The sequence below is a fragment of the Lasiosphaeria miniovina genome, assembly GCF_030549165.1.
Source record: "Lasiosphaeria miniovina strain SMH2392-1A chromosome Unknown B0T26scaffold_3, whole genome shotgun sequence".
In the NCBI taxonomy this organism is placed as follows: Eukaryota; Fungi; Ascomycota; class Sordariomycetes; order Sordariales; family Lasiosphaeriaceae; genus Lasiosphaeria; species Lasiosphaeria miniovina.
In genome coordinates, this window is record NW_026848222.1 from 5,055,406 (window position 1) to 5,082,466 (window position 27,061).

The 27,061-nt window shown below is 55.8% G+C and overlaps 8 protein-coding genes across 8 annotated transcripts; 2 read left to right on the plus strand and 6 right to left on the minus strand.

Annotated features, from left to right (window-relative positions):
- Nucleotides 1-350: 350 nt before the first annotated feature.
- On the minus strand, nt 351-2,676 carry B0T26DRAFT_249176 (Sec63 Brl domain-containing protein). Its single transcript, XM_060433984.1, has one exon. The coding sequence runs from the start codon at nt 2,551-2,553 to the stop codon at nt 574-576; it is 1,980 nt and encodes a 659-aa protein (XP_060299020.1). The 5' UTR covers nt 2,554-2,676; the 3' UTR covers nt 351-573.
- Nucleotides 2,677-3,859: 1,183 nt separating this feature from the next.
- B0T26DRAFT_640434 (uncharacterized protein) lies at nt 3,860-6,102 on the minus strand (the record flags this gene model as incomplete). The annotated part of the gene is made up of 3 exons (XM_060437232.1): nt 3,860-4,088; nt 4,147-5,305; nt 5,379-6,102. 3 exons carry the CDS (start codon nt 6,100-6,102, stop codon nt 3,860-3,862), a joined length of 2,112 nt encoding a protein of 703 aa, XP_060299021.1.
- A 1,918-nt stretch (nt 6,103-8,020) lies between these two features.
- On the plus strand, nt 8,021-9,392 carry B0T26DRAFT_740137 (uncharacterized protein; the record flags this gene model as incomplete). Its single annotated transcript, XM_060443811.1, has 5 exons — nt 8,021-8,054; nt 8,084-8,165; nt 8,261-8,351; nt 8,386-8,600; nt 8,690-9,392. 5 exons carry the CDS (start codon nt 8,021-8,023, stop codon nt 9,390-9,392), a joined length of 1,125 nt encoding a protein of 374 aa, XP_060299022.1.
- A 280-nt stretch (nt 9,393-9,672) lies between these two features.
- On the minus strand, nt 9,673-10,663 carry B0T26DRAFT_750410 (uncharacterized protein; the record flags this gene model as incomplete). The annotated part of the gene is made up of 3 exons (XM_060445214.1): nt 9,673-10,097; nt 10,173-10,593; nt 10,652-10,663. The coding sequence occupies 3 exons, from the start codon at nt 10,661-10,663 to the stop codon at nt 9,673-9,675; spliced, it is 858 nt and encodes a 285-aa protein (XP_060299023.1).
- A 1,506-nt stretch (nt 10,664-12,169) lies between these two features.
- B0T26DRAFT_674712 (docking domain of Afi1 for Arf3 in vesicle trafficking-domain-containing protein) lies at nt 12,170-15,011 on the plus strand (the record flags this gene model as incomplete). The annotated part of the gene is made up of 2 exons (XM_060439740.1): nt 12,170-13,087; nt 13,149-15,011. The coding sequence occupies 2 exons, from the start codon at nt 12,170-12,172 to the stop codon at nt 15,009-15,011; spliced, it is 2,781 nt and encodes a 926-aa protein (XP_060299024.1).
- A 931-nt stretch (nt 15,012-15,942) lies between these two features.
- B0T26DRAFT_641306 (carbohydrate esterase family 1 protein) lies at nt 15,943-16,890 on the minus strand (the record flags this gene model as incomplete). The annotated part of the gene is made up of 2 exons (XM_060437321.1): nt 15,943-16,023; nt 16,096-16,890. 2 exons carry the CDS (start codon nt 16,888-16,890, stop codon nt 15,943-15,945), a joined length of 876 nt encoding a protein of 291 aa, XP_060299025.1.
- Nucleotides 16,891-18,181: 1,291 nt separating this feature from the next.
- Nucleotides 18,182-18,642, minus strand: B0T26DRAFT_249355 (uncharacterized protein). The gene has a single exon (XM_060433986.1). The coding sequence runs from the start codon at nt 18,541-18,543 to the stop codon at nt 18,217-18,219; it is 327 nt and encodes a 108-aa protein (XP_060299026.1). The 5' UTR covers nt 18,544-18,642; the 3' UTR covers nt 18,182-18,216.
- A 1,880-nt stretch (nt 18,643-20,522) lies between these two features.
- B0T26DRAFT_740141 (uncharacterized protein) lies at nt 20,523-22,099 on the minus strand (the record flags this gene model as incomplete). The annotated part of the gene is made up of 6 exons (XM_060443812.1): nt 20,523-20,582; nt 21,000-21,173; nt 21,326-21,392; nt 21,452-21,522; nt 21,576-21,754; nt 21,826-22,099. The coding sequence occupies 6 exons, from the start codon at nt 22,097-22,099 to the stop codon at nt 20,523-20,525; spliced, it is 825 nt and encodes a 274-aa protein (XP_060299027.1).
- Nucleotides 22,100-27,061: the final 4,962 nt, after the last annotated feature.

Here is a 27,061-nt window from a genome sequence, read left to right on the forward strand (position 1 = left end):
CACAATCCACTCGCCCAGTCCCTCATCACCTAGCAACTTCAGTTCTGTAATTTGATCTTTTCGCTCATATAAATAAGGCAAGTAAGTTAGAAAAAGGACGAACGATAGATGATCAACGCCGTACATCGTATTCTTCCCCGAGTTGCTTTTTACTTTTTATCTCTCTTTCTCTCACTCCTGTCTGTCTTTTGAAGATAAAAGATATAGAATGATAAAAAAAATAAAAAAGCAGCTCTTTGTCTAAACGCCGTTATAAAAAAAGGGGGATGTTTGGTTTACACAGAGAGAGACACATTATGATGAACCCCCACCACCAGATACAAGAAGAAATCTAAAATATGGCGTTTTGGGCTGTTTAGTCCTCTGCTTCCGTGTCTGTGTTTGTGGCGCTGGTATCATCTTCCTCCTCCTCTGTGCCGCTCTCGTCGTCTGACTCGTCCTGCTCTTTCCTGCTCTTCTTGCCCGCCTTTGCGGCTCCTGGCGGCGACGGCGCAGGCCCGCCCTTGGCCGCGTTCATGATGCCGGCAAGCGAGTCTTTTGAGAACAATGGTCAGTTTTTTGCTACAGTGCATACTATGGAAGAAAAGTGGTAGACCAACCTTCATCAGGCTCGCTAATCTGATCATCGTCCGCCATCTCGGCAGCCTTGCTCGCCTCGTCGACTATCAGCGTCACCTCCATCTTGGTGTCGAAGCCGACGTAGCTGTCGCAGACGACGTGCATGACAAAAGTGTAATGGCCGGCCTGCGGCGGGGCTTGGAACTGCGCCTTGAGCGTCTGCATGGCAAACGTCGGCGTCCTGCCGTCCTCTTGGAACACTGGGCGGTCAAACTGTGCAAACGTAAACGGCGGCACCGCAACTCTGCCCTGCTTGGAGTCGGTCAAAAAGACATGCCACCTGGGGCTGTGGTCGCGGGCGAAATAGGGGGCTGACGCGAGAGGCGGCAGAATGGGCTCGCTGTCCGCCGACATGATGGGCTTCCCATTTTCATCCTTGCCGATCTGCTTCTTAGTCTTGCGGCCCAGGATGGCGTCCAGGTCGTCCTCGGCCGGGTCGATGTCTTCGAGGTCCGGCTCGTTGACCTCGGGCAGCTTTTCGCTGCCTGGCGGCACAAAGCGACCCTTAACGACCAGTGTGACGAGGGATGATGGGATGATGCAACGTTCGCCAGTCACCTTGAAGTACGCCTTGGCCACACGGAGGTACGGCAGTTGCTTGGCCACCTTCACTGCTTCCTTGTACTGCTGCTCTGTGAGAAGATTCTTCCCTACCACCAGACTACGGCGCTTGGAGTCTGGCCTGTCCATAAAGCTCTGGACCGACGTGCGGATTCTTGAGTCTCCCTCAACCGCCTTGACAATCTTCGGCGTGAAGTACGGGAGTTGCAGGAGGGGGGATGACTTGGGGGGGAGAGCCTGGATGAGCAGTTGACTTGTGTAGTAAGAGGCTAAGAGCGGTGCTGTGTTCATATATGCGAGAGATATGGCGGTAAATGACTTGTTGAGAGCGTGGGAAATGGGCGCAACTTCGAGCTTGGCCTTGTTCAGAGCAGGATCATCGAGCTCGACGCGCCCCAGGTAGGCCCACAACAGCGCAAGCGCCTTTCTCTGCGGCCCGCTCTCCAAGTTCTGGAGTTTCTCCTTGTGCTTGACAGACAGGCCGCCAGCGAAGGGCGAGAGCTCGCCCTCGGCCAGAATCTTCGACTCTATCCTGGATAGTTGCGAGTCGGCCTTGTTGCCTTTGAAGAGGTCCTCGTATTCCTTGCCCTCGCTGAGAGCGGTGATGACGCCACCCTCGTCAATGTCGTCCTGGTACGCGCGGAAGAGGCGGTTGGCGCTCTCCATCAGCGACCCCTCCTTGGACCGCCTCAGGGTACCGTACCACCAGGAGCCGACCAGATAGGGCAGGAGGACTCCAAAGAGGGCCGAGTAGATGAGGACAATGTACTTTCCGTTGCCGTCCGAAACCATGGCCTTCGGGAGGGCAATGTTGATGCTGTAGCCCTGCTTACCGTCGGGGTTGCCGTACTGAATGTAGTTATTCCGGACCTCCTCGTCGGTGAGGGCCTGGTAGGCCTTTGATATCTCGACGTAGCGGGCGTTGAGATCCTCGAGGGTCTCGTTCCTCGAGGCATCGGGCCGTATCTTGTCGGGATGGAACCTGAGGGACAGCTTCTTGTACGTGCTCTTGATGACCTTGATGCTGGCCGACTCGGGGATGCTGAGGATGTCGTAGGGGTTCCAGATCTTCTGTGTTGGCGCCTCGGTTGTGTTGATGAGGTAGAGCATGTAGCCCATGACGGCCCACCCGGCCATGACAAAGGCCAGCAGCCAGAGCTTCCGGTCCTTGCGCTTCTCCTGCTTGCGCAGCGTGTCGACGAGGTCTGCATGCTCGTGCCGGTAGTCGGACTGGACGCGCTTGAGGGCTGCGGCAGGGTCGCGCGAGCGGCTCACCAGCAGGTACGTGAGCGGGAGCGTGACAATGAAGGTCAGGGTGAAGACGAAGAAGGGCCAGAGGTAGCCCTCCTCGTCGTAAGCGTAGTCGGCGCCCATAGCGGTGGGCACTCGGTTGCGCGGGGACTAGCAATTAGGTAGGGGACCTGGTGCGCAGGAGGGTTCAGGTGGAATTATTGCCGAGACGGTGCAGTGCAGGTCCGGAACTAAGGGGAGGCAAGGTAGGACGGGCCTGCAATGTCGCCAGGAAGTCCCGTCAGACGCTTCGAAATGAGCTTGGTTTGTTGTACAGAGTCAGAAGTCGAGACTAAAGGAGCGAGTGCGCGCCGTCTCGAGCATGGGGACTAGGTGACCAGATAATCGTGCTGGAGACCGTGGCCGTCCAGGTTAATGAGCGAGGTCCGCGCTGGGCGAGAAGGCGATGTGGAGGTTTCTAGTGGACAGACAGGGCTACTTTTTTGCGGCGGGCAAGTGAATCGTGGCCTCCATCCAACCTGCAGGGGGTGGTGGGGCAAGCTTCTTCCGCGGCCAAACCCCGGATCTTGAGGCGATCTGTACCGAGTGGAACCCTGTTTGGGAACGGTGACAGCCCCGCCGACGCTTCCTCGGGACTTCGGTCGGCGCACTAACAACCCTGACACTCAACTTTTAGCTGTATCGGTTAGTGCCATGGTAACGACAAAGAAAGAAATGGCCTCCTCAGGCTCTAATGTGCTCTTTATCTTGAAACATAACTAGTATCTCATATTTATTTTGATGTCTAATAATCATGGAACTCGCACACTTACATATCTCCAACAAACGAAACCCATTCTCTCGCTTTCTAGGAACCTTCACAAAATGCACGCCCCGTCAGGCCGGCTGAACGAATAACTCGTCCAGGAAAAAGAAAAGCTACGCCCCTATAAATTCCACTAACCTGTCTATCTTGCTAATCAAGTTGCTGCCAGCGGTAACCTAACATGGACCCGGGGTAGTGATATTAGAACCCAAACAAAACGCCTCCTCCATGTGTTGATATTGATGTTGTGATGCGAAATGGCCAAATACCAGTGCTAGTCTAATGCCGAAACCCAGCTTTTCAAGTCGCAAAACCGCGTCTCCGAGGAGATCCGACCGGTCTCATCGCCATGATACAAATGTATACAGCCCCAGCTCCCATGACAACCACAGCCACGAGATACGCGGGGAGAAGCACAATCGAAGCCGCCAGCAATAGTCCTGCCCCACGCACCCGTTCCAGCCACTTATCCCTTTCCTTGGCCGCCTCGGCTCTCCAAGCCGCCTTGATATCGCCGTCGCTCCCGCTTGGCTGGGATTGCGGCCCATGTCGAGTGTCGCCGAAGGTGTCCCCAACACTCTCGTCATCGTCCTCGTCGTCATCGCTGGCGTCTTCATCGGATTGTCATGAGTAATGAAAACCTTGGAAGCCGCCTCGTCTCGGGGGCTGGCGCTCGTTGAAGTTGAATCCCTGGCCTCCTCCGAAGCCGCCGCCACCACCGAAGCCGCCCCCCTGACTCATCATCGAAAAGATGATCTCTGGGTCGATTCCGCCATGTCCATGCATGCCGCCGCTGCCAAACATGTCCGACATGTCGGCGAGGTCGTCGCCGCTATCAAATCGGGCGCGTTTCCTGTTGCCATTTTAGAAATCATAAACTTATGTGCTTGGTTCTCCAGCGCAAAACTTACTGTGGATCACTCAGTGTCTCGTACGCCTCGCTGATATCTTTGAAGCGAGCTTCGGCAGTCTCATCCCCGGGATTCTTGTCCGGGTGGTGGACAATGGCGAGTTTTCGGTAAGCCTTCTTGATTTCGTTCTCCGTGGCATTCTTGTCGATACCTAGAATCTTGTAGTAGTCCTTCCGTTGCGACTTCTTGAGCTCGAGCTCAGCCTTTCTGATCTCCTTGGCAATAGTCCGGTCCTCCGGATCCAACTCTTGGATGGACTTCCATTCGCGGACGGCATCTTCCCACTTGTCGGCCTGGCCCAAGGCGTTGGCCTTGGTCTTGCGAGCCTTGATATATGTTGAGTCCATGCTGACAGCCTTGTCGCAGTCCTGGACGGCCTCGTCGTACTGTTTCAACTCAATACGGCACAGGGCCCTGTTCCGGAGGATCTTGGAGTTGGTCCCCTTGTTTGCCGGATCGATTTCCAGAGCGGCCGTGTACTTGTCAATCGCATCCTGCCATCGCCTTGCCTTGTAATCGGCATTGCCATCTTCCTTCATTCTGTCGAGCTTCTGAACGATCCGGAGCCACTTGATCGCATCCTTGAACTCGGGGTCGCAGTTGATGGCTTTACGGAAATGCGCTATGGCCTTGTCATTCTCGCCCTGCGAATACAGCGCGCGGCCACGAAGTACGAGCGCCTCGGGATCCTGGCTGTTGTTTGTCAAGAGCGGCATTGCAATGTTGTGGACTTCTCCGAGCGAGTTAACATCGCCCATCTTGAGAAGCGCCTCGCCACGCATTAGCTGCCACTTCCTCGGCTTGGGGGCGCCAAACGGAAGAAGTGCAGTGGCCTGGTTGAGAGGATAGAGGACCATTGAGGCAGTTCCGTCCTTGAGGGCTGATTTTGCCGACTTGATGTGATGGAGCATCTCCTTGGCGGGGGCCATATCCTTGGCCGAGGGGGGTGGCTGGATGCGGTTGAAAGTAGCAACTGCCTCCTCAGGCAGGCCAAGGCTGGTGTAGATGCGAGCCAAACGCAGCAAAATCTTTGGATTGTTACGGTCAAGATCTGCCGCCCGCTTGCAATCCTCCAGAGCCTCGCTGAATCTGTTCGCAGACATGAAAGCCGCAGCGCGGTTGCCTAGGTAGGTTGCAGAATCAGGCTGCAAGTCGACGGCTGAGAATTGGGTCAGCCAGCTGCGTCGCGAAGTTGAGAGTCCCGGGAACGAGGGCATGTGAAAGCGGGTTACCTTTGCTGTAGAGCTCGATTGCGCGCGGGTAGTCCTTGTCCCTGAAGGACTTGTTACCCTCATTTTTGAAGCTCTCGGCCTGCTGGGCATCGGTCTGCACGGGGCTAGAAGGCTGCGACCGGTGAGGGGGAGGGGTAGGGACTGCCTCGTCGGCACTCCCATCTGCGGCCGCCGGCTCGGCTCCATTGGGAACAGGCACGGTGAAGGTAAAGGAGCCTGTTTGGGGGGTTGGCGGCTTCGGCGACTGCTGCTGTTGCTGCGGCGGCGACTGTTGCTGCTGCGGGACAGGCGACGACGGGATTCCGCCCCCGCCGCCGCCGCCGCTTGCACCGGCGTCTTTCTCGACCTCCATTGAATTCCGACCGCTCATGGCGGAGGCGGAGAGAGCAGAGAGTCGCTTGCGCTGCTCGGGTGGGAGGTTCAGAGGGTGCGTGTCCGGGTCGATTTTCTTCTTCCGGGAAGATGAGGCTGCCGGGTCGGTTGGTCGCGCAAAACTGCGCGAGGGGCGCGGCTTGGTCTCACGAGGGGAGAGCAGCGGCGGCGAGGCGGGTCGCTGGCCTTTGTCGCGTTTGGACGGCGAGCGGGATGACGAAGATTTGGTGGGCGATTTAGTGGGCGATTTAGTTGGGGAGGGCGGCTGCGACTCGCTAAAGTTGGCGGTGTCTTCGTCCTCCTCTTCGACCGAGTTGGGCTTCTTGGAACCTTTTTTTCCGAAAAACTTCATTGAAGTGGACTCGGGGCGAGAGTAACTCTGAAAAGTGGTGTCGCTGGGTCCCCGATTGTTAAATGCGGTTGGTCCGCAAGGCGAAGGGTTGACGCCGTGACTTCGGGGCAAGGTCAGGCTTTGTATTGCAGCAGGTGCATCAAGGCAAAAATTGGCGGGAGGATTCAGGGGCGGTACCGGGCGCTCAAGTATCTGGGAAGAGTGGAACAGCGAGCTTCTTGGATCTGGCTAGCTAGCTGCAACACTGGTCGCTCCAGAAAAGAGGGCGGGCACAAAAAAAAGCTGACGGGCGCGGGCACTGACGGTGGGAGAGAAGCGTGCGGTTCGGACGGGCTAACGTCTGGAAAGGAAAACTGTCGGTCGGCGCTGGTTCAAGAACGCGAGGACGAGGCAGCCGGACGATCGACCATCACATTGCATTTGGCTTTGGCAGATTGAAAGGGTTTAGAGGATTTCTCAGCTCTGGAGCAAATCACGTAGCCTTTTGGGCACTTTTTGATTTGCGATTCAAGAAATATGAGCTGGCTGGGGTTTCGCTGGAAATTGGGAAGCAAAAGAAAACCATTCGCCCGACGCCCAGCGAGCCCCGGTACTGGATACCTGGGCGCCGGGCACTGAGGGCGCCACGCTGCAGGTCTCTTAGACTCGGGTCGACCCCACACCAGGGCACCGCCCATCGCAGGGCAGGGCCTAACAGTTGACAGGTTGTTCCAGCGTGTCGCCCAACCAATGGCTTGGAGGGGCCGACTTGTTTACAACTGCCATCTTGCATTACCAACCAGTAGAAGGCCGGGCCGCCGTTTGCCTGCCTTGCCCCTTCCCTTTCCCCCTCTCTTTGTAGCAGTACCCAACTTCCTATTCTCACTGTCAGGGCAAGAGCGGCTTCCTAGCGTGACAGGGAAGGCCCAGGGTCCAGACGCTCTGGGCAGCTGCCAGGGGACCGTGTAGCGAACGGGACGGCGGGTGCTGCCGGCCCTTTGCAGCCTCTTGGCCCTAGGACAGCCCGGAGCTGGCTTGAAGGGAGCCTTGACGGCTGAGCACTGAGACCCCGCTATAGCCGCCGAAATTCGTCGAGCAGGGAATATTGAATTAAGCAGCACACTACTCAGCCCGGGGTTCCTCTGCCCCAGTTCGAGAAGCTTCTGTGGGGTTTGTTGGCCGTGGTCGGAGTAACAAACTTGCCCCCATGCTTGCGAGGCTGAAGCTTCTGTGCTCTTGCGTCCTTGGTTCAATGCCCATTTGTCTCCGACCCGGACCCAGAGACTGTCGTGAATAGATAGGGCTTTGCAAGACTGGCTTTAGAGTTAAAGATTTATATATTTGCAAAGCGGTTCGTTTTGTACTATATTTGGGCCTTACCACAGCATGGCGTGAGTCTTCTCAGTATACGTGTCATCGGCAAATCCATGGTTGTGCCGGACCTTGACGGCCCCAGGCCGTTCAAAGTTCGGGTATGTGGAGCGGAGCGGCCGGCATGCGATGCGCTAGTTATAGCCGGATCCGAGAACCTTCCGTATTGGACCTGTGATTAGTGCTTCTGCTGGGTATTGGCTGTTGTTTGTTTTACAAGCAATGTTTTTTTTCGTGGCTAACTATACATATTGCAGATTTGGGCCTTTCACTGCATCTCACCCGGAACGCCGAGTCTGCATCGGCTGTGGTTGGCAGTTTCACACAGTGTAAAAGGCCAAGGCATCTGTGTATCCGTACTGTAGAGTGTGTACGGATACTGGAAGTCGCAAACCAAAACGGGCTGGCAATTTGCGACACAAATGCGACAGCCACGGCGCTAGGTTTAAAATCAGATAATGTGACGTTCATTTCACATTCACATATAGTGTCTGTGTCGCTGTTTGGCCGATCCTGGCGGCCACAACCAAGAGACATGAAGCACGATGGAAAGATACCATCTCTCATCATGCCGGACGAGCCCATGACCAAAGATGAAGCCGGTCGGCCATCTTGGCTTTCGTCTTCTCAGGCGCGCTCAGTCCTCCAAACGGGAGAGGCGTGAGCTACGCGCTGATCGAAGCGTTGACGACGCTCACCACATTCATCACCTAGTCAGCGGTTCTCGAAGACATGGACGGGCCTGCAGTTCCTATCGACAGATACTTGGTTAAAATCGACCGACGATCAAGGGCAATCTCCCCTCCAGCTTCCCTCCGGGACTTATCAAACTCTCGGAAACGGAGCTGGCCGAGGTGATTCTCTCGGCCACCGGCCAGCACCTCGCGTCGTCGACTCGGGTTTACTGATGGCGCACTGAGCATCTCATACAAGCTCACAGTTCAAGAAGAAAACGCCGATGACGCCTACGTGGTCCAGCTACGCCACTATGGCAACGTCGCGTCCATGGATGCGCTAATGACGTTGATTTCCAAGACATTCGACCCTCGAATCTTACCAGCACCTCCTATGTACCTGATCCCTGGGGAAAGGAGTCGACAGGACGCCACAGGCATGGGAAGGCAGATTACGCGACTCATACAGGGCACGTGGCTTCGACAGTATACCCCGGTCTATCTCACGACGAGAAGCTCGTTTTTGCTCGGAGAATGGCCTGCGCATTCCAAGCCTGCTGGAGTATCCCACTTCCGGAACCTCGCCTGATCGGTGAGCTTATCGCCAAAGCCGATTCAGACGTTGGTGGCGGCGACGCCATTCAAATTCACCTCGACATCGGACCGGACCGCCACTATAGTCTGGGCGGCCCGTTCTCCTCCGTACGCGAGTATCTCCAAGCATACATCAAGTCCTCGCTTGTCGCCCTCGAAAAGCAACAAGATATCGAAGAATACAAAGAGCAATATCTCGAGCGAATCAGAGACTTTATAGACAACCGCATGGACACTAACACAATTCCCTTAATTGTCGAAGATACCCATGTCGTTGCGATACATTCAGACATGGGACCTCACAATGTCATGGTATCCGGCCACTCACCCGTAGACATCCAAGCTGTCATTGACTGGGAGTTTGTCGCCAGCGCACCGTTTGCGTCACAGTACCGCACCATCGAAATGCTCTTTCGCAGGTCGGCAGCAAACGGGTTTGGTCCCGAATACGAAGGCGCCGCTGAGCTTCGGGAGGCATTCTGGAACGCCATTCCTCAGTGGAAGACGTCGTGGTTTGATAGCGAGTCTACGCAGGTGCTTCTAGAGTGGTTCAAATTCGGACGTTTCCTGAAGCCTGAATGGCGACCCAAGGACCTCCCAGAGGACCAAGCACGAGAGTGCTGGCGGGAAAACATCCGTGTTATTGAGGGCATCCTGCAGAAGTATGCGTAATGTAACTAAAACAACCACTAGTCAAATAAATACGTACTACAGAGCGAATCAAAAACCGAAGCCCGCCCCGACAGCGACACAGACATTTCATTTCATAACCCCGTGTCCCCAGTCCAATACCCCAAGACCCCAAACCCTCAATACCCGATACCTACACTGTGGAGGCTCTATTCTTATGATGTCTTCCGTGGTTGTGTGATGAAATAGTAGTAGTAGTAGTACAGCCCAGTCAAGTCGCTGCCAGGAACCAACCAACTAACCAAGCGGCGATGCTGCCCGCTCAAGCCTCGTCCTCGGCGTCTCCCGAGGCCTGCTCCGCGCCGCCGTTGCTCCCCACAACGGAGCTCACAAAGTCGTTGTACTTGAACACCTCGCCGCGCTTACTACCCAGGCCGCCACCCGTCTTGTTCCTGCTGAACGCCCTCCGGCCCGTGAAGCCACTCACGACCTTGTCGACCTCGGCCGCGGTCACGGGCCGTTCCCCGGGCTCTGGCGCCGTGTGCAGCAGGGCGTCGCGCAGCTCGGCCACGTCAATCTGTCCGCTGTCGTCGTCGTCAAAGGCCGAGAAGGCCGACACCAGCTCCGAGCTGGGCGACAGGGCGGCCAGCGATGTGGCCAGAGAGTTGAGAAACACCGCCAGCGTCATTGTCTGGGGCGCTGCGGGCGGGAAGAATGGCGAGAGATCCGACGGGTTCGACGGAAGGCCTAGAGGGCGTCCACTGTTAGCCACGGCATCGATAGATCATGGTCCATAGTCAGTTGGGGGTGGCATTCTCCTACCCAGCTGGTTGAGCATATCAGCGACATCTTCTCTATTCACAATGCCGTCGCTGTCGCGGTCCAGGATCTGGAACCCGTCCCGCATCGTGCGCACCTGCGACGGCTGCAGCTGAGAGAGTGCATTCCCGTGCGCCATCATCTTTGGGGCCGAAGGCCTGGAGCTACCGTGCTGCTGCGGCGTCTGGGTGTCGTCGATCGCCGTCGTTCCTCGGGGTGACCAGCTGTCTGACAGCGGTGCGGCGGCTGTGGCGGTGGTCGAAAACCTAAAACTCTCGTTGGCGTGTCCTGTTTTCGACGGTGATGCCGTCGGGGTGGTGTGTCGGAGAGGAGATGGAGATGCCGGCGACTCTGGCCGGCGGAACGGTGAGCTTCGAGGAGAGCCATATCCCAGCGGGGACGGCTTGTATCCTCCTGGTATTGCCTGTTGTTTTCTCGCGAGGTTAGTGCTGCAGCGCACGCCGAATCCAGATTTCTCTAACCTCTCCTACCATGATGGCGTCACAGCGGTTGCTGCCGCACCCTTACTTTCGTGTGTAGCCAAGGAGCAGAAGAAAGAAGGGCTCCGTATAGGGCTGTTTTGGCGTGTTGGTCGCTGTTGAAGGCTACTGTTGTTGTGTCTCTACACCAAGGCACCGGTAGTTCTAGTCGGATGCGATGTAGGAATATCGGTCGTTGTCTTGGCAAATTATTTCGTCAAATATTCAGGACCTGGCTTTAGCGACTCGATGGCGGGAGGTCTGCAGTGGAGATTGGACGCGATAGTCGTGGCGCGAGCCACAGCCGGAATTTGAGATGGCGAGCTGGTCCAATGCAGTACGTAAGTAAACAAACTGACCAGACAACGGCCAAGGCGCGAGCCACTGCCCCACGGCGCTCCCCCTCCTCCCTGTGGCTTGCCCACCGACCCCATCTAGTAATGCGGGGCTGAGGCTCTCCGGCGGCCCATATTTGGCCATGCATGTTTCAAAGACGCAGGGGACAGCCAGACCCGAGCCCCCCTCGTTCACTTCTCCGTCTGTCTCTGCCAGTCTGAACCCCGACTTGCCTGTCCCCTGCTTGTCAAAATGAGACATCACAAAGCGAAGGCGCATTTGCACGTCCTTACTAGAAGAGGACTATAGCAAAGGGAGGCTATGGAATCTAGCATTGCGGCTGCTCGTGTGTGTTGATTTCATCGTCTGATGTTTATTGATGGGACGGACGAGCTGCAACAGAATGCGACTACCGTCGGGCCGTACGGGATATCTAACTAGACGGGAAGTCGAAAGACAGCCTTGCCAGGCACTGTACAGATATAATACATGTAGAACTACACTCGACCAAAGAAGACGCCAGAAGAGAAGGAGCTGGCTGCAACACACAACCTTGAGCCGCTCAAAGTGCCGTCTGTGCTTTCCTCTCGACGCCGTTTCATTGCCAGCGCTCGAGCCAGTGCGCTGTGGTTGCCGTTACTGCGCAAGTATGGAGTACTGTGTAGGTATTGCATGGCTGTGCGACTGAATACCATACACCACCTCCTGAATGGACGTTACCTTTCCGAATTCCACCACGCCAGCGCCTCCCCCTCACCCCCCTTTTTCGCAGCTTGCGCCCGTTGCACTTGTCAACGCCAAAATTTAAGATTGCCCACCTCGAGCTCCTGTACTTCGAGTTCGAATAAAACGCGGACCAGCGAACAAATCGTCCGAACCGAGTGGCACGCCGCCGATCTACAACTCTATACCCAGCGCCGTCGTTGCCAATCCTTGCACTCGGCTGCAATTGACCCACCCGTCTCGCTATCCCGTCACCCACCTTCCACTGGAGGAGTCGCACAACCCAACGTGATCACGAAAACGTATCTTCACAAGCTCGACCAGGAAATAGCAACACCCGTTTCATTTCAATCCGATCTTGAAAGAGACAAGAGGGCACAGACTAGAAAAAGGGACACGGCAGAGTAGCCCGACAGCTGGTCGAGGCAGAACGACGTCGGACGGTGGCTGGTGGGCCAGAGCATGGCATTTGCGCACGCAGTGCTGCCCTCGGTCGCATCGCGAACAGCTAGTGCGCCCGCCCATGCTGCCAATGCTGCGAGAGTAGTTGGATCTAGATCTACTGCTGCTTCTACTTCTACTCCTGGCGTGCCGAACCAGCAAACCTCGCTTTCGTCCTTCCCCCTGTACTCGCGGTCTACGTCTACCTCGGACATGTCGCAGCCCCCGCGCCCCCCGCGCTCGCCGCTGCCCCCTGCCGCGCTCCCCTCAGACACGGATCGCACATCCAATCCGAGCTCAAAGGGCAAGACAGCCTCGACAGGCACTGCCGTCTCGTCTCAGCATAGCTCCCTGTCGACGGGCCCGCCTCGCCGCTACGACGCCCCGACCCGCCGCCCGCGCAAACTGCGCTCCCAGTACCCGCGCGGCGCCACCGAGAACCATGTCGAGTACATCCTAGTCGCGTCCTTTGACGTCGACCGCGGTCCCGTCATGGAGCACCAGTATCCCGTGGCCATCACGGGCGACGAACACATGCTGGCCGAGCTCATGCTTCCCGACCAGGCCCACGTGAGAAACCAGGACTGGACCATCTTTTTCCTGCACAAGGACACAAGCCAAGAAGAGGACGACGAAGAGCGCCGCGCAAAGGACGAGCGGCGCAGACGGCGCAGGCGCAAGCGGGACCGTGAGAAGGGCATCATACATGAATCCGACGACGAGGACGATGAGGCTGGTGGTGATCTGGACGACGACGACGATGACGACGACTGGGACGACGATGCCTCGACGGACAGCGAACCTGAAGGTGGGGCGGGCCCGCCTCTGATATACGTCCTCAATCTAGTCAACACAAAACAAGACAAGACGGTCAAGCGCGGAGCTGTCGTCAAGGCTATGGCCATCTGCACCCGGCACCCTTTCCTGCATATCTACAAGGTACAGCACCCTTCTCCACACTTGGCTCCTCCCGTAACATAGCCTCTGACTGGTATTGCAGCCCCTTTTATTGCTGGCATTGGAGGAATACTTTAAATCGCCAGTGCCCGAGACATTGTCAATGCTGTTTACTGCCGTCAACGATATGGACTTGTCGCTCATGCCCAAGCTGAGCTTGCAGGAGCGACACCTGTTGCAGGCCAGCGACAACAAGGACCTCTTTGTGGAGAAGTTTGAGCAGATGATCCAGATGCGAATAGCCGAGGATCGGGGGGAGAACGTTACAGACCAGCCTTTCGACGCGAGCAGGAGCCCGCCAAAACGGCCGGGAATCTTCCGCTCCGGGACCAAGGCGCACATCGAGGGCCAGTCAACCTACGCGGTCCCCAGGGATACGCACGAGTTCGAGAGCAAGGTCATGTACAAGGGAATCCCCATTCCCATCAAGGTTCCTGTGGCTGTCATGCCCGAGACGGTGGGCGACTTTTCCCTGATAAAACTCATACAAAACTTCTCAGACACGCACTCAAAGACGCCGCAAACGTTCCCCTTGCACCCGCACCTGACGACGAATGGGCCAAACACCCACCCCATCATTGTTTTGGTGAATGCGCTCCTGACACAGAAGCGCGTCATTTTCTTGGGCTATAACCTGCCGTCGGGCGAGGTGGCCGATGCCGTTCTGGCGGCTTGCGCCCTCGCGTCGGGCGGTGTACTCAGGGGCTTCACCCGCCACGCCTTCCCGTACACGGATTTGACCAAGATCGACGACCTGCTGAATGTGCCTGGCTTCATCGCCGGAGTCACGAACCCGACCTTTGAGCACCATCCCGAGTGGTGGGACCTGCTCTGTGACTTGCCCAGCGGCAAGATGAAGATCAGCAGCAAGATTGACCAGGCCCCAATCACCGAAGGGCTCGTGTACTTTCAGCAGCAGAACCCGTCGCACGCCTCTCTGATCAACAGCTCAACCAACGACCTCACTGGCGACGTGGCCTTTATGGCGGATATTCAGCGCGGCATAGCTAACCGAGCCGGCGAGCGCGTCATCCGCGCCAAGTGGAGAGACTGGGTGGTCAAGTTCACCCGCATCGCGGCGGCCTTTGAGGAGAGCGTATATGGCGCGAGCGCCCTCTACATCGGCAGCGACGAGCACGACACGACGGCGGCGGGTGTCGGCGGCGGCCACGGATACGTCTGGTGCGACGAGTCCTCCAAGGCCAAGGAGCTGGCGGGCAACGTGACGCGGATCGAAGGGTGGAGGAACACGAGGAGCTACTACAGCTTCATCCAGGTGAGAAAGCGGAGAGAGACAAGTCCTTTTCCAGTCCTCTGGGGAGGGCTGGCGTCGGTCATCCACGCGGCATTTGATCCCGAGCTAACCGAGCCATTACACCCTCAGGACGTGGCACAGCTGTACACGGTGAGGCCCCTCAAGGGGCTAGACCTGCACCACATGCACGACCGGCTGCGCACGCAGCGCCTGAGCCCCATGCAGAGCAGGGAGCTCTACTCGACCTTTGCCAAGTACGTGCACTCGTACGACGAGATCTGCCTGCTGCTGAGCGTGGCGCCCGAGTCGCACGCCGGGCTCTTCTACGTGGCCCTCGGCCTCTTCCACAAGGACCGCGACGTGCGCATCAAGACGGCCGACCTGCTCGAGCGCATCGCCGAGCACGACGCCGGCCAGCACTGGTGGAAGGCCCTCAGCCGCTTCGAGAAGCTCGCCTACGTCCGCATCCGGCGCGAGGCCGAGCTGGAGCTGAGGGCCAAGCTCGAAATCGGCAACGCCGGGGCCGCCGGCGGGAATAACAACAATACCCACAGCGGCGGAAGCAACAGCGGCCACAACAACCACAGGGACGCCTTTAGCAACAACAGCCTCGGCCACCCGTCTGACCCGCGCGACAAGAGAGTCAGCTGATTGCTGCCGTGATGCGCGTTTTGATTTCCCCAGTGTGCATTCTCAAGTTACCACCCCCCCTGGGCACACACACACAGCACATATCATGACCTCCCCACATTCGTGTCGGCACTGCAAGGCGAACTCGCGATGTTTTATCTATCTCTCTGAAGGGGCGGAGGCTAGAAGCTAGTCTTTTTTGTCGACTTACCTTGATTAGTTTTTCTGTGTGTCTGTTGGTCTATTTTTTTTCTTGTTGGCAAATATCCATGGGAGACGGCGTTGTATATACCTATCTATATATCCACGTTATGTATTCCGTATGCATAAATGTACCTACCTTACCTGCCTACTTATGTTTCTCATGCGTGGTGTTTTCTTTCTCTTATATCCCGCACCCCCTTTTTAAGTCAAGTAGGGGGCGTCTGTTGGTGGTGCGAAGCCGGATGGATGGATGCGAACGAGGCTACGAGTTTACGAGCGAGCGGAGGAGGAGTAGGGAAGAGGGATAAATAATAGCAATAAACTGGAGCGGTCCCGGTTTTTTGTTTCATCATGCCAGCCCTACAAGCTTTGCCTTGCTTACATGGCGTGCGTACCCTGTCTGGGGGAGCTGGGAATGTGGATGTGTTGTTATTATCATTGTTGCCGCTGCTTGCAATGCGTGCAGAAGACAAGGTGCTAAACATAGGTAATAAGGTATATATTTAACTAAATATCTCAGGGTCTACCAGCCCGTACCTGCCAAGTGAGTGTGGGTGAGACCTGAATGACACGACGTACCACCCAAAGGCAAAAAGCAGAGGCGAAGTTATCTATTGAATGACTTATTTATTTACTTATTTACTTCCACTCGTCAACTGCCGTTCAATATACACTCTCAAGAACCCATCTACCTTTTAGCACTTTCGTAATTCAGGTCAAAGATAGCTCTGGCAGCAGCGGCAGCAGCTCAGAGACCCAGGTGCTTGGCCGCGTGGTTGACGTGGTCGTCGGCGAAGCTAGCCATGAAGTAGTACGAGTGGTCATAGCCCTAATTAGAACCGGATTTTAGTGTTTCTGTGTGTCAAGACGAAATCTAAAGAGTAAAAAAAAAAAGACTCACGTCCTGATACCGCAGCTCAAAGCCCTCGACACCGGCGTCCTTGGCCGCCTTCTCGAGGCTCTCAGGCAGCAGCTGGCCCTGCTTGTAGAAGTTATCGGCGGTGCCGACGTCGACGAGCATCCTGACGTCGGTGCCTTTCGCGCAACGGCTGAGCAACTCCGTCGAGTCGTGCTGCTTCCACGCCTCGCGGTCGGGACCGCCGAGATAGCCCGCAAAGGCTTTCTCGCCCCAGGGGCAGCGCGAGGGGTTGGCGATGGGGGCGAAAGCGGACACGCTGCGGAACAGCCCCGGGTGCTTGAGGTACAGTGACAGCGCGCCGTGGCCGCCCATGCTGTGGCCGGTGATGGCCAGTGCATCGGGGCCGGCGAAGAAGGCGCCGAACTCCGCGTCGGCAAACAAAGCCGCGGGCAGCTCGCGCGTCAGGTACGACTCCATGTTGTACTTGCCGGCAAAGGGCGGCTGGGTGGCGTCTAGATAAAAACTGGCGGCCTCGCCAAAGTCCCAGGCGTCGCGCTCGCCGGGCAGGTTGAGGCCGCGCGGCGACGTGTCCGGGTAGACGATGGCCAGGCCGCGGCGGGCGGCGGCGTGCTGGAAGAAGCCCTTCTCGGAGCAGTTGTCGGGGGTGCACGTCAGGCCCGACAGGTACAGCAGCACGGGCACCTTGGCGCCGGCCAGCGCCTGCGGCGGCAGGAACACGTTGACGGCCATGTCAGTGCCCGTCGACGTCGACGCGTGCGACAGCTTGACCAGCTTGCCGCCAAACGACCGGATCGTGGCCTTGGTCGTGAATGCCATAACTGTGACTAGGTAGACTTGAAAAGTGAGATGAGGTGAAGAGGACAAACAGACAATCAATCAATCAATCAATCAATCCCGTCCTCCCTCCGCGCTGACGCTGCCTATCTATCCGTACATGAATAAGTATAAATCCATTGTACCCCGCCTGCGGCATCTCGTCGGGATCGGGGAGCTTCTCCCATTGCCAGGCACAGGCAAAAGAGCTGTCAACCCCACCTTTGTCGATTGCCGGCCGTGATTAGGCGGGGAGTGGGGGGGGATGAACGAGCGAGCGAGGGGTAAAAAGGAGTGAAGGAGGGGCCCCATTGCCATTCCATTCCGTCATAGCCAAGGAAACGCCAATTGACTCTAGCGTATTGACCAGGTCGGCTGAGCTTTACACCAAAAAAAGTGGGGTGGGACAGGTGAGGTGCAGGGGACTAGGACAGTTGACCTGCACACTGATGTCGACCTGAGCCTCAATAAACGAGGTCCATGTTTGAATCTGTGCCAATACTCCGCACGCTAATCCATTGCCACCTCCAACGTGTTTCATCCGACCTCAGGCATCTGGACAGGTCCAAACATTCACCACCGAAAGGCGGTTCAAAACGACAACTGTCTAGATACGCCAAGTTCATTTTTTATCGGAATAACCCTTCAACCAAGTTCCAACCCCACGCCAAGTGTCACTGCGTCATCTGTGACCTGATCACTGGCTTAGTCCCGGAGCAGACATGCCTTGATAACTCCGAAACCCCGAACAAGTTTATTTACTACTCTCAAATGCCTTCTAGGTAAAAAAATACTTGCGTAATGTTCAACGCACCAGGTTCCTACTCCAACACCGACGCCTCGCTCTCCTTTCCATTCATTACCCGCGTATTTACTCTCCCCCTTTTGGGGATGTCATAATTTCGTCCTCGCCCGTCAACCCCCAACACAACTCACGACGTCAACTGGGCGGCCGTCGTGTTCAGGTAGCATTTGAACGACCTGATGATCGTGTTCCACTTCACCGCCGAGAGGTCGTACTTGTTTTTGTAGTCGGAGCTGATAGCACCCAGAGTGCAGCCTGCGGCCGACATGCAAAAGCCTCCGCATTCCATGCTATAGTGTTTTGTTCTGATCAGCAAGCATATATATATATATATATCAACTACCTCGCCGCTGTCTAAGTAAAAAACCATCACACAAGAACACACACACACACACACACACACACACACACACACACACACACACACACACACACACACACACACACACATACACACACACACATACACACACACACGCGCGCGCGCGCGCCCGGGGGGGGGGGCATCTATCTCAGGTTGGCTCTTACAGGTACGGGTAGCAGTAAAACTTGTCCGCGTCGGGAACAAACGTCGCCGCGTTGCGCTTGAGCTGCTGCGGTAGGTTGTAACACGTGTCGAGCTTGTAGACGCTGTACTGGCAGTAGCCCTTTGCGTTGGCGCCGTTGCAGATGAGCACCTTGTCACTGCAGGTTAGCTTTGTCCCCCCCCCCTCCCCGGGTCTTCGAGAAAAACTCTGAATCGGTGACTTACACCGCCCAGCTCGCGGCGCTCGATAGGACTCGCCGCCGCCGGAGCGGGAGCACTGGCCGCCGCCACGGCGAAGAAGAGAGCAGCGAGCTTCATGGTGCATGTGATGTGCTATAGATCCGGCTGCGTGCGTAAAGGCGAGGTTGGGCAATGACGAGCGAGCTAGCTAGTTAGCTAGTAGTGCGGAGAGGCAAGGCGAGGCAAAGTAGGTTGGCTCCGGTCTTTCGATCAGAGCGTCACTGGGTCAAGGTGAACTTGCAGGTGGTGGACTGACATAGCCTGGCGGTTCGGGTGCATTAATACTACTGCATGGAAGCGGGGAGATGCTCCCGCCTCTTCTTCGTCTTACCATGATGCCTAGAGCAAGAGGAAGGAAGGCGCAAAGGAGGAGAAGGCTGTTTGCCAGCGCCGATCACTTGAAGTGGCAGTTGCGATGGAGATGAAAATTTTGGGCTCTTTTCAAGCAGCTTCCATGCCATGGCAGCACCAGTCTGCCGCCCATCCATGGGACATTGGACGCAAAGCCCATCTCTTACTGGTATTGCTAGTAGTACGTTACATGCATGCCTACTTGTCGAGGAATCTCTAGATACAACACACCGGAACACTTTCAAAACTCCCGTCCATCTATCTAGTGCTCAATTGCAAAGATATCCCAAGAAGGAAGCGCCAACCTTACAGGCTTCCGTATCTGATATATGGTACAGCACGGTAGGTATCCAAGCATTTAACCAACAAGCAGGTCAACGACCAAAGTTATTGCCCATCGCCTCATCTCGTCTCGCTTTGAGCTCGAGCTAAAGCTAAAGCACGTCTACTAGCAGCGCGGTTGGACGAAGCGAAAGCGGGAACTATGCTTAGCTTGCAGTAGACTGAGCGAGCGACATGGCATGACATGACATGACGTTCGCGAGTTCCCCATGTCTGGCTGGGCCGAACTAGACAACTCCGCAATGCCGTCTGAAGAGTTGTAGTTTAGCTCCGCTCTCCGACCGTTCATCCCAAGGAATCTGGAAGGTAGGCAGGTCCACGGGTACGGATACCTGGCAGGGGCTAATACACGACGAGGGTAGGCTACGTAAAGGGGCAACAACCTATAAAGGTGCCCAAGGTAGCCTACCTACAAGTGGCCGATCATATCCACCGCAATCCCGTCCTCAGCTCGCCTGGCAAACAGGCTGCGTGTGTGTGCGTGATGTGAGATGAAAAAAATGTATGGTGCCTTTCTATGATACTCCATCCTACTGCCCACGTTTATTGTACAGTATCTAAGTGCTTTCTGTCCTATTCTTTCCTTTTTCTCCCTTTTTCCTTTGCGTCAGGTAATGCGTGCAACCCAAGCTCTCCCACCAAATAAGGAAAGCCAGAGGATAGTGTCTCCCAGTTTCAGACTCAAGGAAAATAAAATGAAATCTAAAATACACCCCCCCAAAAACCCCCAGCAGCCTCTCCTAAGTCCAGGCGGATATTCTAGTTGGGTTGATAGATTATACACAGCGAAAATTAAATTCCTTACAGAAAATCCGTGGCCCTTTCTTCTTCGAGGCAGTAGGCGTGCCCACCGCGAGGAGCGGACCTCGCAGTCCTTTTTTCGTCCACTTCCGTCGCCGTCGCCTAGTTCACCACGGAAGGGAATGGGGTATAACAGTTCAGTGTCGCGTTCGCTCGCTCGCTCCTCCTCCTCTCTGCCGTTGCTAGTAAAAGGGCAACGTGAGATCCGGTCTGGGTCATCATGCAACTCTCGAGCTCAATAGTGTGTGGGTGTGCGTAAGAGTGTGATACTGGCAATGCAGCTTCCTGCCGTGCAATTACTCCGATGCGCCAGTATGCCGTTGCTCGCAAAAGACAGGGAACACTAGTTTGAAAATGACCGGCAAGAAAAAAGATTGTCTCATGTCGTCCGAGCCATTGATGCATGGATCCATGCGCAATTCATACGCAATTGCGTCATGAGCTCCTGTTCGTATCTCGCCTTTTCCCTAGAGAAACAAGAGACAACAGGATGAGAAAACGAGAGGAAGAGCCGCGGCGCAAAGGTTCGCTTGTCGGTACGGAAATAGGAAACAGGTACACATAATGTCTTTAAAAGAGAGCAATGGCACCGAGCAGGCCCGCAAAGAACACGACCGCAGAGCTCATCTTCTGGTTCGAGTTCGCAGCAGCCGTGGCAACAGGAGGGGGTGGTGTAGTAGAGTTGTTGGTCGGCGGAGGCGTCTCCTCGCTGGGTGGGCTGCTGGTGACTTCGCCGGGTGGGTTGGTGACCTCGCTCGTTGTCCCATTTGCTGTAATTGGTGGGGGGGCCATGGTTGTCTCCGCCGGTGGGAGACTCACTATCGCACTTGGAACCATGGTCGTGTTTAATGCTGGTGGTGGCGTGTCTACCACGACTGCCGTCGCCGTTGTGGTTGTGCACGGAGTCGAGGTCTCGGCCGGCGGCGGCACTTCGGTTGTCACTACGACTGAGACGGTGGTTGTGCAAGGAGTGGTCTGGGCTGGCGGCGGCGGCGGTTGATTCGTCACCACCACGGTTGAGAGCGTTGTTGTGCAGTCCGGAGTGACCACACTCTCAATGACGACTGTTTGCCCTTGCGTTGTGGCCGTAGTCGGGACGACCACTGTGACGGGCGGCAGCGTCGTTGGCTTATAAATAGTGTTGGCCTGCGAAACGACGACGGTCGAATAGTCTGTCAATGTGAGCTGGCTTTCCGCCGTTACGGGGATCACATAGTCGACCTATAGGCGTGTATGCATCAGCGCTGTCCGCCAATTGCCCAACTCGCCCTTGAGCGTTCTTCTAGAATGTTTCCTCTCTTGAATGTAGGCGGGCGGGCGGGCGGCCAGAAAGCCATCCGTTGGCCCGATGAAACTCGGAAGAGTGGACCTACCTGGCGGGTCACAGTGACCGGAACAACGGCCGTTACGGTGCGGACTGTGCTGGTTGTAATGGTGATCCTAAAGCTTGTCAGCGCACGGCTCTGCTCAGAGTGCTCAAGCAAGAGAAGAAAACGTACGACTTGGTCTTGGTCATAGTGGTCGTCTCGCCAGCCACAACAGTGGTGACAACAACTTCGGGACAAGTAACCTTTTGTCCAGGATTAGCAGCTACACAAATTTTGGGAGGATGGGAAGCCTCACAGTCTCGAACACATCGGTAGTCTCGTACTCGGTCGAGACCCGCGTGGTGAAGACAGTCTGCAACTCCTTGACCCTGGTAACGATAGTGGACGTGGATGTCCAGATAACCTCGACCGTCGAGCCACCAACGACCTTGGTCGTGGTGCAGGGGACAAGCTCCGTGATCGTCTTGTAGACAACTGTAGCATGAATTGTTAGCACGAAGCACGATTTGCCGAGGCACAGAACAGAAGCTGGAGCTCTTGCATACCAGTACTGGTCGACTTGGTTACCGGAGGCTTGACCACGGTTTGGATGATGGTCGTAGGAACCACCTTTGTGACTTTCGAGGTTGTCGTGTAGGTGGTGTAGTAGGTTTTGCCGCTCTTCGTGACGGTCGAAGTCACAGCGCAAGGCGAATTGTAAGTGATGGTGACCTTTGTGGTTATGGTCTTCCACACATCTGCAGGTTGGTTGTAGTTTCGACCGATATTGGCTCCTAGAGCCGAGGCGGCCAGGACAATGAGTGAGAGGACAGCCTTCATGTCGACGTCTGGCTTGCACTCGCAGGTTCGACGATGGTGGCCGGCAGCAAGATGCTGATCTGAATGGGTCTCTCCTGGCTTATCAGGCACGGGAGCGAGGGGGAAAGGATGGGAGGTTAAGTAACCTCTCGGACAAGAATGTTATACTTGCGAGTGCGAGCAGCCAGAGGGGGGTAGGCTGGGCGCGGTCGACCAAGATGGCTAGGAAGTCGGATGGAAGGAGAACTAAAAATGAGGGCCGCCTCGGGAACAGGACCGGCGGCCGGTTTATAACACAGGAGGGGGCAGAGGGGGAGCGGCCGCTGACCGAGTGGATGACATCTTGGTGTCGTCCAACAGCGGGCAGCTTGAGACAGATCCCACCTATGGAATACATTGTAGGGCACGCACCAGTCACAAAGAAAAGGTAGGTAGGGAGAAGGGCGAGGAGGAGCACGACAGCAGTGGGGGTCGTGACCGTCATGGGATTGGACGGGGGAAGCTGCCATGTGCTTCTCGAAGAGACATTGCCCGGGCTCGCAAGCTTGGACAGCCACCAAAGATTCGATTCGTACTACTAGAAATTCCGAGTCGTGCATGGCCAAGTAGGGTCGCTGGGTGGGCCGGGCCGGGTTGGTGTTGGCCAGGTGCTCGCTGTATAATCACGACGACTCAAAGGTGAGCCCTGGCTGCGGGCAGGCTCTTCCGCCCTGAGCGACCGCCGACCACTGCCACCGACGAGTGGGTTACGCGTAGCCCGTGTGTAGTGTAGCTAAGGTAGCTTGGGCTTTGGGCAACAGGATCTAGCATTCTCTCCACTGACTCGAGCTGGCAGAGTAGCAGCTTGAGCCAATGCGGGTTAGGGTGCGTGGCTCGGCACCTGCTCGCCATACGTGCCCCTATTTCGAGTTTCAGAACGGGTAGTGAATGGCGGCAAGCAGCGGCACGGAGCTTCGTCAATAAAATTATTGAACAGCCTCTGCACTCGAGCCGGCACCTAATCCTGCTCTGCACAGCTCTGGTGTCAATTGCCATGTTTGGGCGCCACTTGTGAAAACGAGTCCCCGGTCCGGACATCACGAAGGAATTGCGAAATGAAGGCCCAGCAACAGAGCTCCGACTCGACTGCCTAGTGCGTGCCCCGATGCACCGTGCCATGCGAGGTGTGCCATCCATGTGTGCCATGTGCCGTCGATGCGCTGCTGCAGCTGCACAGCTTGCAGCGGCTCTGCTTGGGATTGGATGGAGCCTTGTTGGGCGATCTTGAACTGACCCCTGTCAGCTCATCATCAGTGACTTCATGTAATAAAACACACACAGTACAGAATACAGACATATGGTACCATATGAAATCCGTAACGAGAATAAGCCCGACCTTCCATAGCCCGCAGCTGCAGGTCCTGCAGAGAGGAGACAAATGGATATGCTTTGGGATACGGATAGTGGCGTCGCGTGGTCGTCGGCGCTGGTCCAGCGAGACACCAAAACGGAAACTCCGGCTCCGATCCTCCACTATCAGGCCTAACAGGCCTGACAGACCCCTACGACAACGTATTCGGTGCTGTCAGTCGCTGCTTTGGGGCGCTTTTAGGTAGGGCTGCCCCAAGCCCTGGGCGGGTTTAACAACTAGGCGACCACGCCCGGTCCTGTCTCGCGGTTTTTTTGTCACACCAGGGCAAACCAATGGAGTCCAGTTCTAATCTAGGAACCAGCGGCCTTCGAGTAGGGGCTAGTCACTAGTGCTCGCAATAACATCGAGGCCTGAGACTCATCGATCGTGCGCGACTTTGCCCGCTTGGAGTTTAGAGGCGCGCATTGGAGCTCCAGCATTCTCTGTTGGGCGCCCCGTTTTATTTTAACCAAGACAACCCGGAAGGCGTCTTCGTCATGACTTCCATGATAGGTCTGACGGGCGACAAGCGAGCAGACAGAAGGACTAGATCACCGAAAAACTGACAGGTGTCTAGAGAGGCGGGCAGGATTCCCAGACTCTTGCAGCAGCCAGCCCAAGTCCAGCCCAGCCCAGTCCAGCCCAGTCCAGCCCAGTCCAGCCCAGCCCAACAGGTCGGTGATGGACGAACATGCAGACCTGGCAGGAGGTTGGAAAGATCAATCAATCGTGGGTAGGCCCAATGGGTCTTCCGGCCGACAGGTGCAACTTGGAATTCCATTGTGCAGGTTGTCCGTCAAAGCTGGCTCCTGTTGGCCATCAGCTTGTCTCCCCCGTGCTGGGACGGTCTCGGCGACGCATGGAACTTCTTCCGCACAGCATCAAGTTCCCGCCATCTCAACTCAACTCAACCCAGTTGTCTGTCTGTGCAGCCCGGTCAATGCGGGGAGTTGACCTGGAGATTGAAAGATGGTCCGTCCGAAATGCGTGCGTGCGTCGCCTGGCCAATTGATGCCGGGCAAATGCTTCTCTGTGTCTTCGATGCAGTTCTTTGATATGGACTCAATGGTAGCCCTGGCCTTGGGATTGCAGCTCCCCATTTTCACCGTTACTTGCATACCTGGCCTTAGCTATCAAATATGCTGAGTACGGCAGGAGCAATTTGCGGCATTGCACCTTCTCTACGGAGTACAGATACTAGTAATCTCTTGGTGATCAATGTTGACCTGAGGTAATGCTGTAATACCGGACACGAGGTCCCGTCCATGGCGCCTTCCTTCCCCACGTTCAAGCTGCTGCTCAGGTACGATCGTGCATAGATTCGTTGGGGTGCGAAAATAAAGTTTAGGAGCGTGGCATGCATGGATCGTCACTGCAGACTCGCCGTTCCATTCCATCTGTCTCACTGTCTCACAGGACAGGACAAAAGATGGGACCTTGTATACGAAGTACAGTACGAAGTATCCATACATGCAACCTCATTCACGCGATTTGCAAGCCTTCCATCTGTTGCACTGCATGATTCCCATTGAGGTTACATGTAGGATTCGTTGGTTTCTTCCCTTCGAAACTCTCAAGTGGGTAATCGAAAGCTGTGTGCCTCGTGTTCGGTTCCTATGAAATGAAACGAACATGATTGAGAGCGTGCCGCCGTGGATCAGATCGCCCAGTTACGGCAATAATCTCAGGCTGTATCCACAGACAGGCACAGAGCAGCACCGCCGTGGGGAGGCGCAACGCGTGTAAGATGCGTTTCTCGTCAAGCGTTGGTCACACAAAAGCACAATAGGGCGAGGAACCCAATGACGATGGAGTCTTCCGCGGCCCAATAGCCTCGATTGCGGTTCCACGGTTCGGACAAACGGTTTATTGCCGTCGGGTTCTTGAACACGAGTTTGTCTGTGTGCCAACGCGTTCCAACTGCATCTTCTCGCAAATGTCAATGCAAATGCAAATGCAAATGTCGACAGGCTGGACCACCCCCCACCTCTCTTGAGTGATGAATTGACATTAGCTTGTTTTACGCGCTCGTATTGCTGACAACGTCGGGTTCAGTGGGGGTAGTCTCGGGACCCTGGATCGGGATCGACACTCGCATCCATGAGATCCCGCTCCCGCGGGTTCCTGGTCCGCTTCTGCTCAACTCCCAGGTGCGGCGTCTCCTCGAGAATTCAAGCTTCTGTGCCTCAGCCAGGGACGAGACGAGTCTGTTCAACATGGAATCTATCCCATGTTCAACAGTGGCAGATGATATCTTGGCAATTCTCATTTGGCGGGCATTTTGCACTTGCACGCAGGGTTCCAACTTCCTCAGTCTTCCTCGGACACCGAGCTGCCGGAATCTGGTCGCATTCGGTCGCAGCCAACGCACCACGGCGAAACGGCATTCGGCACGCCGTGTAAAGACACTCAAGTGGTTGAGAGAAAACAAGCCAGCCCGAGACCTCAAGAGAGATCGACAGCCCTATCCGCGGACGTTGGCATCAAACAAGACCTGACCCCCATGCAGCCGTTCACTGGCCATGCCTGAAATCGAGAGAAAAGCCGACGCCCCTAACCCAGACCCCGCCTCGGTTTTGCACTGCCGGTGATCGGAGTTTTTGTCTCCCTTGCATCTTTAGCTATTTCAGGGCACATCCGTCGCTTGGCGTTCGACGTGCCGCATTTCAGGAGAGCCAACAGGTTCAAGCCCCGGATGGCGCGTGCTGCGGCTTGGGCCCGTGTGCGCACGAGAGGCACGGCTACAAGGCCCCCATGCCTATGCTCCAAACTCCAGTCTGCTCAACGATGGAAGCCCTTACACCTCGCTCTTTGAGTTTCTGGAACAGGTCAAGGCTGGAAGCCTTGGGATGCGGGTTTGCGACCGCTTTTGTCGGCCGGGATGAGTGTCTAGTGTTTCCATCGCTTCGCTCACAAACAGGTAGGAGCATCGTTAGGTAGCGCCTCTAAATCCTGCTACGAAACAGGGCATATAAGTTCAAGCCAAAACATTTGGGAAGTTGCCGCGCCTTTGTTTTGGAGATGCTAGGGCAATATGCCCAGGGGTCGACAATTACCTGTCAACACAGCAAAGATAACCAGTGGGTAAGGTAGGTATCTTAAAAGGTGCCTTGGTACATAAGGCTTGGAGCGCCTCTACATTACCTAGTTAACAGCCAAGAGAAAACACAAACGATTACCAATGCGATATGTCTAAGGCAGGTATGCCCAAGGCAGGTACAGACATAAACCATTCGGAGCCTACTACTGGTGGCACGGGCAGTTCCCAGGTCCTTAACTGCCTCGGTCTAGTTCGAAGTGGTTGCACGATCAGATAGCAATCTGATGTGAGGAAATTACTTAGTACGAGATTGGTGGCCCGCTTTTCTTAGGCCCAGGAGCAATACCGCCCTTCTGCAATGAGTATTCCGCAGTGTTTTAAAAAAAATGAAACGATTGTGGTGTTTTAGCATCGAAGTTGAAGTCAAAAAGTGTGCTCCTTCCCTCCTTCCGCCCAGCTCGAACTTGAGGGAATCTGATGCAGCCTTACGGGGGTACGTATTCGTACTCTTTCCTGTTCTGGACGGATCGGCAAGCCACGGCAGGGATTCGCC

What these genes read in the sequence shown, in the direction of transcription:
- B0T26DRAFT_249176 (XM_060433984.1), bottom strand. Translation starts at nt 2,553, where the DNA reads ATGGGCGCCGACTACGCTTACGACGAGGAGGGCTACCTCTGGCCCTTC.
- B0T26DRAFT_249355 (XM_060433986.1), bottom strand. Translation starts at nt 18,543, where the DNA reads ATGCACCATGAAGCTCGCTGCTCTCTTCTTCGCCGTGGCGGCGGCCAG.